This window comes from Tamandua tetradactyla, chromosome 11, assembly GCF_023851605.1.
Source record: "Tamandua tetradactyla isolate mTamTet1 chromosome 11, mTamTet1.pri, whole genome shotgun sequence".
NCBI lineage: Eukaryota > Metazoa > Chordata > Mammalia > Pilosa > Myrmecophagidae > Tamandua > Tamandua tetradactyla.
This window is the reverse complement of record NC_135337.1, coordinates 1,803,524-1,820,741: the sequence shown is the minus strand read 5'-3', so window position 1 is coordinate 1,820,741 and position 17,218 is coordinate 1,803,524. Positions and strand designations below refer to the sequence as shown.

General features: G+C 40.9%; 1 protein-coding gene across 5 annotated transcripts in view; it reads right to left on the bottom strand.

Annotated features, from left to right (window-relative positions):
- Positions 1-6,149: 6,149 nt before the first annotated feature.
- TBX15 (T-box transcription factor 15) overlaps positions 6,150-17,218 on the bottom strand; it is a 106,483-nt gene continuing 95,414 nt past the window's right edge. For all 5 annotated transcript variants that reach the window (XM_077119732.1, XM_077119736.1, XM_077119733.1 and 2 more), the window contains exon 8: positions 6,150-8,558. In XM_077119732.1, the coding sequence (XP_076975847.1) occupies positions 7,774-8,558 (785 nt within the window). In that variant the 3' untranslated portion in view covers positions 6,150-7,773. The remainder of the gene's footprint in view (positions 8,559-17,218) is intronic.

The window sequence follows — 17,218 nt, the reverse complement described above, 5'->3', positions numbered from 1 at the left end:
CCAAATAAATATTAAAACAAAAAATAAAGGCTGCTTTAATCACCACACCAGCTAATTAATTTATAACATGTTAATTGATAGTGCAACATCAAAGTAAGACTCCTTTGTGATCTTGGGTAAGATACCTAACCTCTCTGCTTTTTCCCTGAAATGGACTATGGTTTAATAATAATAATAATAATATCTAGCTCATAAAGTTGTTTTTGAGAATTAAAGAAGACTGTACGTAAAGCACTTAACTAGAATGTAACGGATTCTTGATAAATGATTCCTATTTTATAGGTACTACTAAATGAGAGAAGTTCACTCTGTAGTTTATAGATGTTTTAGGAGAATGGGAGGAAACTGAACTGAAAGATGCATCTCACCAATGGGAACTCAACTCCAGTGGAGGAAAGTCAAATGTTCCAGTTTCTTTTGCCAACCGAGAAGCTGGAAGTAGCAGTCAGTCTTCCCTTTACCTGCCGGCCTCTTTACACGAAAAGCGTGTCTTAGAAAACAATGCTAGATTGGCATGGGGGGTGGCAAAGACTTGGCTAACAAATCCATTGCCTAACAAATCTGTTTTCTTCCCAGGCACTCAGCAATGACTATCTTTCCCAGCTTTCCTTACAGATAGGTGTGGCCATTAACATTCTAGCCATTGGGATAGGGAGGAGGTCAGATAGGCAATTTCAGGACTGGCCTATACACATCTCCCATACTCCATCCTCCATTCTTTCTCCATCTGCTGGCTGTATGGAGAGGCATCAAGCTAGGTCTTGAAGATGGTGGAGCCAAGAAATGGAAAGCACTGGCTTCAAGCTCCCTGCTTGGAAAAAAGTCACCGCACCAGGAATCTCATGTTAGATTGTGAGAAGAGTGAGAAATAAACGTTAATATTGAGTGTTCATGGGTGTTTATCTATAAGATCAGCTAGAGCTAGCTTAAGAGGTGTTTTACCTGCTCCTGAGAAAGGGTGTGTAGTGTGGCCATTTGGGAAGAACTAAGACTCCTCTTTATGGAGTCCAGTAACATCTAGATGAGAACTGCTATAGAGTGGATTTGGCAATCCTATGGCAGGCCCCCTTTATCCTCTTGGCCATCACAGGGTAAAAAAAATACTAAAAAGGACTCAAAAATGCCTTTGGTTTTCAGTGCCTGCAATGAAGTCTAATAAAAGCAGAAAGTGTGAGTAGGAAGAATCTGAAGTGGGAAATGCCATTAGGCTGGCCCATAAAAGATGAGTGCTATGGGCAATAAAATGAGCTAAGAAGGAAAACATGATGAATGTTTTCTCAGCCTTAGGCAGCAAGGTCCCCTTTCAACATCCCACGTGGCAATATGAGCCAAGCTGGAGAAAGCCAGGGATTTTGTGCAAAGCCTGCCTGGAAGAGTCTGAAAGGGCAAGGAGAAGACACGGGTGAAAGGAGAAAAAGGTGTAGCCTCACTCTACCATCACCTCCCAGCCTCCATGTGTGCTTCCTCCAGGTTGGAGATTCCCACTGAGACACGAAAAGGAATGCTGAATATCCAAGTTATAAAGTCAAGATTTCACACATAGGAAAAGAGGAGCCAGAGTCATGTTGCTAGCAGCAATAAGGAGGACATTTCAAGGTTTGACTTACAAGAGTGAACATCCTCTCCCCCAATCCCAATGTCACAGCTCATTGCCCCATACAAGAACACATTCCTTGTCTACGTGGGACATGACTCCCAGGGGTGTGGACCTTCCTGGCATCATGGGACAGAAATCCTAGAATGAGCTGAGACACAGCATCAGGGGATTGAGAAAACCTTCTCGACCAGAAGGGGGAAGAGTGAAATGAGACAAAGTGTCAATGGCTGAGAGACTCCAAACAGAGTCGAGAGGTTGTCCTGGAGGTTATTCTTACGCATTATATAGGTATCACCTTGTTATCCAAGATGTAATGGAGAGGCTGGAGGGAACTGCCTGAAAATGTAGACCTGTGTTCCAGTAGCCATGTTTCTTGATGATGATTGTATAATGATATAGCTTTCACAGTGTGACTGTGTGATTGTGAAAACCTTGTGTCTGATGCTCCTTTTATCTACCTTGTCAACAGACGAGTAGAACACATGGAATAAAAAGAAATAATACGGGGAACAAATGTTAAAATAAATTTAGTTTGAAATGCTAGTGATAATGAAAGGGAGGGGTAAGGGGTATGGTATGTATGAATTTTTTTTCTGTTTTCATTTTATTTCTTTGTCTGAATAGATGCAAATGTTCCAAGAAATGATTATGATGATGAATATGCAACTATATGATGATATTGTGAATTACTGATTATTCACAATAATCGTAGAACAGAATGATCAAAATAGGAATGTTCGCGTTTGTTATGTGCTTTTTGGTATTTAGAAAAATAAAAAAATAAAAATTTAAAAAAAAGAATACATTCTCGTCCTTACTGTACTGCCCAGACACCATACACCCTCCTTTCTCTGGTTTATGCAGCTTCCTTGAATTCTTCAAAGTACTTACAACTCAAATCAACCTTCTCCATGAACCCTTCTCTCATTATTATAATCCCTATAAATCTCATTTTTGAAAAAATATAATAGTGGAATGACTTGGATTGAAGCCCTGTCTTTGTGACTAACAAGCCCTGTGATTTTGTGCAAGCTGCTAACCTCTGCGTTTCAGTTTCCCCATCTATAAAATAGGGATTGAAATACAAACCCTACAGGGTGGTTGCAAGGATTACAGGATACTACCCAGCATAATGTGCAACATGTAATAAACACTCAATAAAAATTAAGTTCCTTCTGAAATTCTGCAGGATATATGTTTTTACCACTAATTTAATACTTTTATTGTTCACAATTTTATATGCATATATTTTAGCTCTTAATCAGGCTAAAGTCTCCTTGAATGTAAAACATTTCTATTAATACATGATAAATAGAATAGATTTGATAACGTTGTAGAATTCCAAACTGTATTGAATATTTGGGTTTATTAATAATAGTTAGCAATTAATTATTAATTAACTGGTTGATTGGTCATCGGTATGAATTCTTTGCCAAAGTCAGATAGAAGAGGTGACTTTTTATCATCTGATGAGGAAGTCTGAAGATAAGAATTCATTGGGGCCGTGTAGATAAATTCAGAAGAGAGATTCAGATTTAAGGAGTCTCTAAATTGCCCCACCTGCAGAGGGACTTTGGCAAATAAGCATGGGTAATATAAATTCAGTGTAAGGACAAAAGAAAATACCTTTCCTCTGCTGATGTAAACCTAGGAAAGCACACCTTCCAGGGAGGATGTAGCTGCCCACTGCACAAGTTAGAGTAAGCAATTTCTAAGGTAACTGGTACCAACTCAATGTCCCGCACCTAGAGCAGCCCTCTTCGATAACCCTGACTACACGAGACTTTACCCTCATTCCCAGTCTCCCTCAATCATCCCACTATTTTTAATTTACCTGATATAATCATTGCAACCTGACATTATATTTTTCATTTACTTGTAGTGTAGCCAATATCAGCGTCCTCCCCACCAGACTTATGAGCTTCTTGAAAGCACGAACTTGTCTGATATTTCATGCTATGTCCCCAGCATCTGGAGCTGTGCTTGATACGCAGAAGGCATTAAATAAATATTTTTTAATTGTGCCAGTAGAATGAGTGAATGAAGCTGGTCATGGGTTTGGATCTCTCTGGAAATCAGATCTCCAATTAATGACCATAGGTAGAAAAGCTTTTGTTATCTCTGTGGCTGGGTTTCCTTGAGATAACAACTCTCAGTTTATTGAATTCTAATGAATATAGAACAGCTTCTCTGAAATCCTCAGTTACTAATCAGTGAATCAAACTTTGGCGTGAATGAAACAGTTCTGCCCTTGGATCTCAGCCTTCAACACCCTCATCATGAAAATATTCCATCGAAGAGAATATTAGTCTAGGCAAGCAAGAAGCTTTTGGATGTCTGCAGCTTTTTAAGGTTAACCCTATTTGGATTGAGATGCCAATCACTTTCCCTCCAACAAAACTTCCTTATTATTGTCTTTTTAAAGTTATTTCATTCTTGAGCCACCATTCTGTACATATTACATAAAAAACTCTAAGCACCCTTCCAGGTTCTACCTTCCCAGTGAAAATACTAACCTCACTCTTGTACTGAGCATCTTCTTCTCCGACTTTTCAGAGCCTTTAATATCACTGTCTTCATAGCGCATGACTGCCTGTAAAGTGAACCCTTGCATGGAAGAAACCATGATGTGTTTATTTTTTTATACTCCATTACACATAATGGAAGCTTGCTATATTCCATCTAAATTATATTTGCATTAGTCAGTTAGGAACAGTGTATAAAGTACAATAAAACTTTGTTCATTTAGGTTTCACTCGTTTGGAGTGCATGATAATTCAGCTATGCAATCATTGTCACTGTCCTTGAAAAATGAGTTTGGTAGACAAATTCAACAATAAAAACCAATATCTATTGAGCTTCTGTAATAGGTCTGAAACTCATAGGCACTGAAGATGCAAAGATGAACAAAACAGCCTTTGCTCAGGGAACATGAGAAAGGGGGAGCATTTTAATCTACTGAAGAATAATCCTTTCAAAAATAGCCCTTATATGTAATATAGAGCACCTGCCTGACAATTCTTTATCCAGTTTGTGTTAAGAGAAGCATTTTCATTACTTTCACGAGTATAGGTAGAGATATATACCATAATTCAGATAGAACTGACTTGGATTGTTCTAATTAATCCAAATTATCAAAATTTTCTATCCTTAATGTTCTACATGATTATCAAAACAATTCTTAATGAAATGAATAGGTGAAGATGTCTATTTCAGTTGCCTATTATGATTACCTAGGCCCTGAAAATCACAAAGAGCATCAGACCAGTGAAAGATACTGAGTACATGCTGAATCAGAAAGAAACAGCCACAAGCTTCAAATATAAGTTGTTCTAAGTCTACAATTATGAAGCAAAGGGATGACGGGAAGGTTTTCGAATAGGAGTGCCTTTTTAGATTTTGAGGCCCATGATACCCAGAAAGCTTACAATTCAGAGGCACCCCATTACTGTCCCAGCTATGTGGGTTAATGTAATTAACTGACATGTCATTCTTTGAAATCAATTATAAAGCCAAAGCACTGCTTTCTTGAGATTTTGGTTCCATTTCCAGTGAATTCGTGTGATGGTCAGCAACTCAGCCCCCCAGATCAAGTCACGATGAAGCTGGTCAGTGAGTTTCAATGCAACTGCCCACTGGAAAAACAGCCCGGGGCAGGGGTAAGAGCAGATTCCAAGTTCTGGCTCTGCTGCTTCCCAGCCACGAGTTTAGGTAGGTCATAACTTCTCTGATCCTAGTTTCCATGTTGCAAATTACTTTTCATGACTACAGTAAGGCTCACAGGAGATGCTGTGACAGTGCTTATAAATGGTATGGCCCCAAGCACTTCCTCTGTGTGTTGCAAATTCTCTTTTAGTACATGATTCCTCAAAATCACTCCTGCCATGCTGGCTGGTGCACTAGGGAGGAAGGTATACATATTTTAAATTATACACATGAAGAAAAACCCAGCCTCAGGGGTACTTTGCCCCAGGCCCTTAGGATATGTCTTCCCTGATGGTCCAACAGCCTCTCAGTACTTCTGGGACTCCAGTAGAATGACATGGTGCTACCTGCACAGTCCTAAGACCAGATGGCCAACTAGATCACTTACTACCTGAGGACCCCAGTCAAGCATCTAACCTTTTATATGCTTGTTTTCTGATCTGCAAAATGACAATAAAAATAATACCCTTTTCTCAGAATTGTGGATTGATCCGATGAGATAACCAAGTAAAGCATATGGAATCCATCTGACACCTGGCAACTCAGAAGAACACGATCAGGTTCTGCAGGTCTCTGTAGCAGGTCCAAATGAACACCCCAGTCGAGTCAGAGGACCTGGTTTCAAGTCCTGGTGGCTTCTCTGACCAGCTGTTCAATCCTGGAGCATTCACTCGGTCTCTTTGGAGCTCAGTTAGCAGTCATAAAATGAAGAAGGTAATACTGTTCTCACGGGGTCTGTATTAGGTCACATGAAGTAGTATATATGCGAGTGCTAGCCTATTGTAAAGCATGATGCAAATGCACAGAGCTGGTACTTATTTTTTTCCATTTTAACAAACACGCAGAGAACAATTGCAAAGGTTTTATTTAGCCGCTTTTTGTGCTTGGCACTTAGAAACAGAGTTCCGTGCATAAGGGCAAATTTTTATACACCTTTTCTTCATACATATTTTACATACCCTTTTTATTGCCCCCTCTTTTAATATCCATTATATTGGGGTCCCCACTAGGCACATAAATACATTTATCCACAACACCTCAAAACCAAAAATCTTCATAATTTCTGTATTATTTTACTTGGTGTTTTTTTTTCTTTTTTTTTTCTTTTTTTTTTTTTTTGCATTTCCACACCATTTAAAAAGTTTAGCTTGCTCCAAGCATCACTTGCTTTCTTATCATTAAAGGACTTGAGGGTAAGGGGAAGAAAAAGGAAAAAAAAAAACCAAAATTTCAAAATGCAATTAACTATTTGACAAAAACAGAGATCGAAGGGCAGGTAGAAGGGTGTAGAAGGCCCTTCCGCAATCCCCTGAAATGCAACAGGATTTCTCCTGCTGCAGGGACCTAGTGTGTAGGCAATCTAGTCGGGATTGGAAAACCCTCCCTTCCTCACACTCCTATTTCCCTTCCCCTGCCAGGCTGCATGCTGTGCAATCAACACTCCCCACACGGTGCTTTCCTCTCCTGGGGCACGACAGGCAGAGCTTTGGGATTAAGACGCCATCCTTGCCCCAGCTTCCCTCCCCAACTCCTGACCACGCACACCTGTGCACTGAGGCGGCACGCACAGTGTCCCAGAGACACGTAATCCTCAGAAATGCCATGCTTCTTTCTTTAACCTGTAGGAAAAACAAAACACAACACAACGAAACTGAATCTCCTCGGTGAATTACAACTCTCATCATTTCTCCCACTTTCTCAGTCTTGCTCTCCACCTCTCTCAAGCGCTCTATTCTTTCTCTTCTTCTCTCTGTCTTGTTCGGCTACTCTTACTCCTTCTCTTCAGAGCCACCACAGGGCACAGCAAGGATGGCATACTGAGGGAAGAGGGCCAAAGTTGAAAGCAATTATTTTCAGGAAGCCAAGTCCAGTGGTCGTGCTGATGCCTTTCCACCCTTGACAAGGGAAGGGGTTCCAGGACACGCGGTTCATTCCAGAAACAGGGTAAGCTTCAGGGGAGAAAGGCTGGCAGCTACAGCTGGCCCAGTCCAGCGACTGTTGTACATAGATGACAAATTCTCGGTGGAAGCACCCTTTCTGGGCTTTCCTCCGCAAAGAGTTCCCCCAGTTTAGAGTCAGCGAGCATGGACGTTTGTGTGTGTGTGTATGAATGTACACGTATGCATGTATAGGTCTGTATGTATGGTGTGTAAATTTTCACGGCCATTACACTCTAGTATCTCCCTTAACAATGTCATATGATTATTCAGTCTCTTCAAAGGCCACTCTGGGGTAGACAATGCTTTATAAAGCTAAGGTTTAAGAAGGCAGGAGAATGGCCACTGAATTAGAGATGATTCCACCACAAGTCACTTTCAGTGGCTTAAAAGTGTCTCTTGTTGTTCTCAGGTACGCATTTTCCTCCTCCAAAAAAGAAAAAAAAAGCACAGTTCCTGTTTTTCCAAGTATTGGGCTCCCAAGGAAGGGTACTGTCCATGCAGACGCTGGGGCCGCGGGGTTGGTGCTGGCCATTAGACCATGTGCACAGACATCTGGGAGGAGGAGCCTGGGACCGCCCCGTACTGCCGGCCGTCGCAGGTGTTGGCTGCCTGCTGACTGCTGGGCGAAGGGCTAATCATGTGCATGCCGTGCTCCATCCCCGTGGGCAGGTACTGCCTCTCTCCAAAGGCCCCGTTGGAAGGAGCCGAGCAGAGTAAAGTGCTTTGGGAGGCGCTCAGCTTTTCCGGGCTTGCAGCCAGCCTAGGGGAGGTGGGGAAGTTGTAGCCATACAAATTGTAGGGGTTGTGGAGGGAGAAGGCGTTGTAGGAGCTCTGCTGCATGTGGCTGCCCCCAAACACGTGCGGCGACGAGGAGCTGGAGGCGGCACCGCCCGCCTGCATGACGTACTGAAACTGAGAGGTGGGGAAGGACCCCAGCTGGCTGCCATAGGCTTCCATCTTGCTGTTGCTGGGCAACGAGGGAGGCGTCGGTATTCCTGAGATCAGGGATGGAGTCCTCTGCGGCAGGAAGGTTTCCGAGGGCTGAGTGGCCGACGTGTTACCACTCTGGAGCCTGTTATAGCCACTGTCACTCAGCCCAGGGTAGCTCTGCAAGGCTGCCACGTTGCTTCGGGCGCAGGGCGGGTAATCAGAGAGGTTGAGATTACACAGCTGGCTCTCTCGACAGCCCACGTTGAAAGTGTTGGGGGCCAGGTGGAAGGTGGGAGGAGAGCAGGACGGAGATAAAAGGTGGGAAGAAGCTGAAGGGGATGGTGTCCCAGTGCTGGAGGTGGTTGGGGAAGTGCCCGTGCTGCCCCCTGAAGAAGAAAACATAAATATTATTGAGACAGAGGCTTTTTAAAGACAAGACTGTGTAGACCAAATGCAAGCCAGGAAGAGCCTCGGATGCCTAAGGTGGGCTGAGTTTTACAGAAGCATGACTCTCTCGCAGCCCAGAAGACTTCTGCGAAGTTACTTCACTTGTACCTGCATACACATACCCAAGGACAGGACTAAGAGCATGAGGAAAGAACGTGAGGCTCTTTTGTTTCATTTCTTTGTAAGAGCCTTAGGAAATCCTATTAAAAGAAATAAGCCTTCCAATATTTGCTTTACCACGCCTCACCATCACATTCACTTCAAACAAGAACACAGATGAGCAGTATAAAATCCTCACTCACCATTTCCCATTTTCACTGAAAATGCATCAAATGTGTATTTTAACCCGGGAGCTTTTCCATTTACCATATTTAGTCTTCCAGCCAAAAATGCAGGACCCTCCTATCTGAGGAAATGGAGTACTGGGCGGGGTTCAGTGTCAAGTCAGGGCTAAGACCTGGAGGACTGGGCAGTGGGGCCCAGGGAGTGGACACTGGGTTAAAGGGTTGGAAGTTCAGATGTATTAAAGATGTTATGAGAGTAATTACAATGTCAAATAAAGCAGGACTAACCTGAAATGAAATTGTTATGATCCAGAGGTCCTGCTAATAGTCTCCCTTTATAGGAGTCTGACCAGTCTCAGAAACTTTAACAAAGACTGTAAATTGAATCTTTGGAATTGGAGATTTATGTGCACAAGAGACCAAACAGGACATAATCTGACCTGAAATTTGGGAGACCTGGAATCTACTCACAACTCTGCCACACCACTCCAATGTTAACCTGTGCATGCCACTTACCCTCCCTGGGTTCCCGTTTCTTCCTCCAGAAATGAGGATTTGGGTTAGATCAGGGGTTCTCAAGCTTAGCTGCATGTAAGAATCATCTGGAAGTTTTAAAACAGCCAATGTTCTAGAATTCTGCTTCATACCAATTAAATAAGCATTTCTGGAGAAATCGGTATTTTCTTTTGAGCTCCCCAAGTGATTCTAATCAGCAGCCAAGGTTGAGATCCAGTGATCGAACTCAAATTGCTCAACTTTTTAAAGCACCCAAACTAGTAACTCTTAAATTTGAACGTGCATGAGAATCACCTGGAGGGTTTGTTAAACTACAGCTCACCGACTCCACCCCCAAAGGTTCTGACTCAGTGGGTCTAGGGTGAGGACAGACAATTCACATTTCTAACAAGTTCTTAGGTGCCACTGATGCTGCGGATATGGACCACTCTTCGGGTTAGAAGATCTCCAGGCCCCTTTCATCTCTAAAATTCCCTGAATCTGTATTTGAAAGGGTTGCTCTTATGACTTGTAGATGTTAGAACTGAATTAGTGACTTACACACAAATGGACTAAGTTCTAATTCAACTCAAACTACTTCAGATTCATTCCCAGGGGAAAATGTGGAAGTATTTAACTTCCCCACCTAGGAAATTCCTGATTTTCTCACAAGCATTGGGAACCACCAATTTAATAAGCTGACCCATTACCATTGATCTTGGGGCTTGCCCTTGTGGAACTTTTTCTGGAAAAGAAGTTAAGCCTATTTCTGATTATGCCTAACAGTACTCAGATGTTGTCTCTCTCTCTCTCTCTCTCTCTCTCAAAGCTAACTCCGCAGGTGAGCTCGCTGCCCTCCCTATTATGTGGGACATTACTCCCAGAGATGAGCCTGGACCCAGCATCATGGGATTAAGAAAGTCTTCTTGATAAAAAAGGGGAAGAGAAATGAAACAAAATAAAGTATTTATTTATTTATTTATTAAAATTTCTGAGAGATTTTAGAGAGAATCAAAAAATTTCTGGAGGTTATTCTTATGCATTATGTAGATATTCCTTTTAATTTTTAGTGGATTAAACTAGCTAAAAAGAAATACCTGACATTGCTGAACTGTATTCCAGTATCCTTGATTCTTGAAGATTATTGTATAACTATATATGTTTTAGAGTGTGACTGTGTGAATGTGAAAACCTTAAGGCTGATACTGCCTTTACTCAGTGTATGGACAGATGAGTAAAAAAATAAGGACAAAAGGGGCGGGCCGCGGTGGCTCAGCGGGCAAAGTGCTTGCCTGCTATGCCAGAGGACCTCGGTTCGATTCCCGGCCCCAGCCCATGTAACAAAAAAAACGGAGAAACAGAATACAAGAAAATGTTTAAAAAAAATGTTTCCCTTTCTTCCTTCCTTCTATCCTTCCTTCCTTCTCTCTGTCTTTCCTTTAAAAAAAAAAAAAAAATAAGGACAAAAAATAAATAACAGGACGATTCAAGAGGGATGGAATATTTTGAGTGTTCTTTTTCATTTTAATTTTTATTCTTCTACGAGTTTTTTGGAGGAATGAAATGTTCTAAAATTGATTGTGGTGATGAATTCACAGATATATAATGATACTGTGAGCCACTAATTGTATACTTGGATGATTATATGGTAAAATTAAAATTGCACTAAAAAAAAGAAAGAAACATACCAACTAACATGTGGACTTGGGGTAATGAGCTTTGGGGAAAAGAAATTGTGATATCCACAAGACAATTGGAAACCTGAACATTCATTGGCTACAGTGATAGTAAAGAATTACTGGTTTTATTTGTTCCATTTAAGCTGGATAATGGCTTTGTGATTGTGTCAGGAAAAAAAAAATCCTTATAAAGAAACTGGCTTTTACAGATGAAATGGTAGAGTGACTGGAATTTGCATAAAATAACAGAAAGGGTAAGCAGATGGGATAATTAATGAAAGGCAATTTGTCATGGGTGAGTTGTTGAGACAGGTGATGGATTCAGGCAAGTTCATTATATTTTTCAATGTACTTGTGTCCATTCAAATTTTTCCATAAATATTTGTCAAAAAAATTAATTCCCAGGTAGTAAAGAAGGCCAAAAATGACCTTTACAAATCTCCTCTTTCCTGGGGGCAGGAATCGGCAGCAGAGCATCTACTTCCTGTCTCACCCAGTAGAAGCTGAAGCAGCCTTAGAACCATAAACTTGCAACTTAATAAATACCTGTTTTAAAAGCCATTCCGTTTCTGGTATATTGCATTCCAGCAGCTTTAGCAAACCAATACACCTCTGTTTTTAGTTCACTGTATTTTTTTTCTGCAGAATCCTAGTAAGCTATAATTGCTTAAGGAGATCTCTCATCTTTTAAGAATGATGTTTTCCTTTGGACACGATGTTGGAAATAAAATGAAGGTTGAAAGTTAAAAAAAAACAGAAGTTGAAAATAGTGACAAGTGCTGGGGCTGCTTGACCTTTAGTTGAGTTGCAGAATGAGCTGCTGATTATTTTCCTTAAGGGAGCTCCCATGATGGAATTCCCTCCTTCAAGGCAAGGTTAGGACATTCCCAGAATTGTTGAGAACTGTGATTCCCAAAGGAGCTCGGGATCTTTTAGGAGATCCACAATTCATTCTGGGGCTCTTAGAACCTGAGCTGCTAGAAAGGAATAAAGGGGATTTTAAGTGGAAAGGAACAGAAATCAGCTTTTATCAGTAAGGAAAATGGGCAGAAAACCAGGAGGTTCCAGGGATATTGGGATACAAAGATACTATCTACAGCATGCCAGGCATGAAGATCTCAGAAGCGCAATTTGAGAGGCCAATGCCCCCCAAAGGTCCCAGAGTTAAATAAAATCTCCAAAGAAATTTTTAGAGGGGGTGGGGGGAGTCCTCAACTGACACCCATAGGTACAGCTAGTCCTACTGGCTGTATAAACACAAATTTGGCTCTTGCTGAGTTAAATTTTAATACAAAGCCAAACTAGGATTCCAATATTGGCTTCATTGGGGAACTACTTTTTGACCACTGGAGTTAGATAAGAATAGCTACTAACTTCAGAGTCATTTCAGGAAATCCTACCTCGTCTTCTTTTTCAAACCTGCATTCCTTTAATAGAGATAAAAAGACTGTTATTCCACAACTTGAAATAAGGCCAACATTGAGAATACCTCTGCAACTAGTAAACCAGCAGCTGGCCTTCGTGGGAAGAGCACTGAGCTCAATGCTGGGTCCCTCGGCTTCTGTCCAGTCGAGGGCATGACCACAAACAAAGCAGGGTACCTCTGTGGGCTTCATTCTCTTCATCTGTGAAATGAGGAGCTTGAACTAGTAACCCTCGGTGTCTGTCCTTTTCTGACACTATATCCATGTCTGAGAACTAGTTCAATGCTAAAATCTAAATGAGCCATTTAAAGTTCTTTCCAAGGAGTTATTTTAAGATAAGGAAGGATTTATGGAAGGGGAAGATTGAGAAGGAAGAAAAAGAATGTCACATGCTTCTTGCCTGTGTACTCCTGAACAGTACAGCCTACAACGCCTTAAGGAAGTTCAGAGATTTATCATGTGTGTGTGTAGTTTTTCTTCACAGTATTCTACATAATTTCCTCCCCCTCCATGTTAAATGTCATGAGCCTCAATGAAATAAGTGCTATGGCACAAATGGAGAAATTTGACTCTGGCTGTAAAGAGATTTGTGTTTTATGGGATATGTATCTGGTCTCCTCTTTTTGAAAGTCTATCCTTGCTCCCCAAGGGGACCACCTGCTCAGCATGCTGCACTGTCCAGTTATATGTCCACTCCATCAAGCACTGGTCCTCACCCTGCAGCAGGAAGCACAAAATGGAGCAGATGACTTTTTACAACTCTAAGTGGTTTCCTTGGATGGCCCATGATGGAAGGAATGGTACTGATTTAAGGTTCAATTGGTTTCACTACAAAAAAATAAGGGAACTATTAACAAGTTACAGGGATTTCTGCTGTGCAGATGAGGGGCATATGTTAAAAAGTTTGTAGTGAGCTTGCTTTGGCTTTTAAATGACACTCGCTGGAAATGAGATTTGGTGGCCTGCTGAGTTTTAGGGGGATGGAACTATCCCCTTATGAACTAGTATTTGAAGGGGGAGAGCAACCCTTTTCAAGAGAAGGTCACATTGCTTCATTCACTTTGAAGAAACGTTCTGAGGCTTACTCATTACAGATAATAACTATTTTTCAAGTATATGTATGAGAGAACTATGGCATTCATTTTGCAAAGAAGTAAACTGAGTTACTGAGAAGTCTTTACTCTCTTATGACTTAATAGCTTGTCAGCTGTTAAACAAGATTGAGCAGGCCAATCAAGTGCTAAATAAGTATAAGGAGGCAGCCCATCCTCCCTGTGCATTTCAGCATTTAGCTGACTAGAGGCCTCTCATCACAGAAAAGCCAGGACAGTGTGACCAGTTCGTACTGAGAGAGAAGGAGTCAGAGCTGCTTTGCAAAGAAAAGCCTCCCCTTTTTGTACAGCATTATCTTCCCTCCACCCTCATTCCCCACCCACCTGAATGCTCTAAGGTTCTTGATATTAAATGTATTTAATGGACAAGCATGGAACACAGAATCAAAAAGCCCAGGTTCCAATTCCAGCTGTCTCACTTATGGGACCTTGGTACATCAGCCACCCCAAGCCTTGGGTTCCCTAATCATGTACATCAAAATATCAAGATCTACTTTGTAGGGGTGTTACGAGAAATCGGTGAGATAATATATGTTGCAAAGCTCCCCAAACAATACTCGGTATACAGGCACTAAGTATTTGTTTCCTTTTCCTTTCTATGAGAGAGGAAGGAATGGAAAAAAGAAAGAAAGAGGGAATATTGGAGCATTTGGGTTCAAATGGGGATGGCTCTCAGATGTTGACCTCTGTCAGTGGAGCTGAGTATCTTGGCCTCTCGATGCACTGGTGAGCATTATGTCACAACAGGTAGATGCCCTGATATTCCAATCTAGAAGAGCCTCCATTGCTGTGACTGACATATCCCTGGGCACATGACCGCTGTGGGCCCACCCAGGCCATAGTCACAAAGGCTAAAATGACTCTGATTGTTCTGAACTATCCACACCACCTGCCAGGGTAGAAATGGGCTGCCCCATGGCTCCATCTCTTCTCAGAACAAGTGAAATAGGAATTGACAGAATATATTTAGAGTCTCTTGCCCACTGTCCTCAGAGATCCTAATCCATTTCTGAGAGGTGATTAAAATGTAATGCTCTGGGTAGCTTAAAACTCTTGGGCAATCCAAGACCAATACCCCAAGCTCCTTTCATCCTATTTTACCCATGGAACAAAAGTAGGAGATACATATTAAAATTCATACACAACTTTAACTTGCTCCCATATTCGAGACTAACCGCTAAAATAACAAAAAAAGAGTGCATGTTTAGCAATAATCTCATAAAAGGACCACAGCCTTGAATACACTTGTGCCCCATGAAGACAAGTTAGATGACCATGAAAATCGTCCATACTAAAGCTGCTGACATCTGCATCTTTAGATTGATCACTTCCAGATTGTAATGTGGTGGCTTTCACATGTAGTTTACCTTTGGGTTTATTTTGTTGTGCTTTCCCCCTCAACCCCCCAAAATTGAGAAACCTATAAGACAAAACCCCATCTGGGCTAGTAAAGAATAGATTTCCACGTAAGTGCTTGGTTCCACAGTCCAGACTCTTCTCTTGTATAACTCAATGGCATCTGTCCCTGAGGAGTGCCGACTCACCATATGCCCTGAAGAAGCCTGCTTTGCAGCTTTTAAACAGGTAAGAGGTAAAATGTCAGTACTGTATGGACTTATCCCGGCGAATAAATCCAGAGGCCATAAGGTTTAATGAGCACAGCTCTTACTCATATCAATTAAGGAATCATAACCTTCTCATAATGCAAATGTGAAACATTATAGTGCTAATGGGAATTGAGTGATTTCATTCTTAGGCAAATTCCTTATGTCCTTTTACAAAAAGCTTGGAAGTATGCATAGACCCAAACTCCTTCCTTTTAAAGTAACTTTTAATGTATTTAGCAAATTCTCATTTTTCACACTGGTTCTGTGTCTTAAGCCTCATTGCTTCTTAGTTGGTCCTATTTTACACCTAATGGCATTCTCTAGGTGAACTGCCACCACTTTTTCACTTGCCACTAGCTTGTGTGTTTTCTCTGCCATGTGTTTTATTGCCTTCCTCACAGCAATGTTCAACTGGGGTTATTGTCATTTGGAATTCATCTCCCTCTCTCCTGGGAACTGCACCCAGTTTTTCCAGTGGGAAAACCCCCTCTTCACCTATCTGCATAAAAAGCATGTGACTCAGAACAGGACTATCAAAGAATCATATTCCCCCTGCCATGGTAACTGGTCCAGGGGTGACCCAACTACAGTCAACCAGACTCAGTAAGATTTTGTTAGACATCCTAGGAGAAAGGCCCATGCCCTTTTCCATTGGATTTAAATGTAAGAAGAATGTAGGGCCCAGGCTGCTGGCAACCATGTTACCACCATGAAATGTCTGAGAATGAAGTCAACAGGAGAACAGCAAAGACACAGAGCAAGGCTTGGCCTTGGTGAGCTTGTTTGGGACTCTGGATCAAGCTTTGCCTAAAATCAGCTACTTAAATCCTTTCAGTTTTATGAGCCAATGAGTGTTTTTTTTTTTTATATTAAGCCATCAGGACTTTATTTCACTTACAGCACTAAGAATTCTAATCAACAAAATACTTTTGTTTAAATATTATTCCATTTTGAATCTGAAGGATCGGAAACATTAGGATAAGGCTGAAGGAGAGAGAAACGGAAAGGAGAGTGGAAGGAATATATTACAGACCACTCTGTCAGCTAGAAGTTATGAACGACTCTTCCCTAAAATCCCAACAAGTAGTATTGAGAGATTTCAGCCATCTGGACACCTGATGAATATCTAACTCTGCTAAAAGAGGAACATCTGATAAAATATTAAGTTTACTTGCAAAAAAATGTAATCCCTCACATTAATAAGAAATATTAAGGAAATAAGAAAGCAAATGAAGTGAAAATGCTGGTAACTATAAAAATGTAGTCCTGCATATTATAATTTATAAAGAATATAATGGAGAGAATAGAAAAAAATCAACCACTGAGTTGTTTAGAAAAAAAATTCTAAAAGTTCAGAGAAAAGATACATACAAATACAGCCACAGAAAATCTAGATAGAGAGGAAGGTTACAAAAACTAAATGCAAACTACAAATAATGAGAAGAATAAAAAGAGTAGCACGTAAAGACATCAAAATAGCTATTCTCTGATAGAATTATAAGCATGACTAGAAAAGACCTAAGGAAATTTATATAAATAAAGGTGGGTGAAGAAAGGTACAATCCCACAAGAATAGTGTCAAGACGCCCAGAATTAAGTGACGGTTATAGATTTCTATAACAGTAATTCTGACTGTCTTCCTCCTTCTATAGGTTTTTTCTTTCAAACAAGGTATATCATTTAATCTATTCTTATCATTAATTCTGTTCCATCGAGACAGCATTATCTATGACAACATAAGAAATATTAAATGTTAATGGACTAGATGGATGAACATGTGAACACTGTTTACTTCTTAGTGTTAAGTTTTCAAGGTTTGTTTATTTATTCCTCATCTCATAAGCATTGACATATGAATATCTGAGACTATGAATAATTGTTCCCAACATGCTTTTCAATTATTTTCATTTGACAACTTCTGGACACTTCCTTCACTATCATTCATCAAACGTATTTTCTCCTGATCTTTGATTTTCTTATTTGGGTTTTTCCCTAATC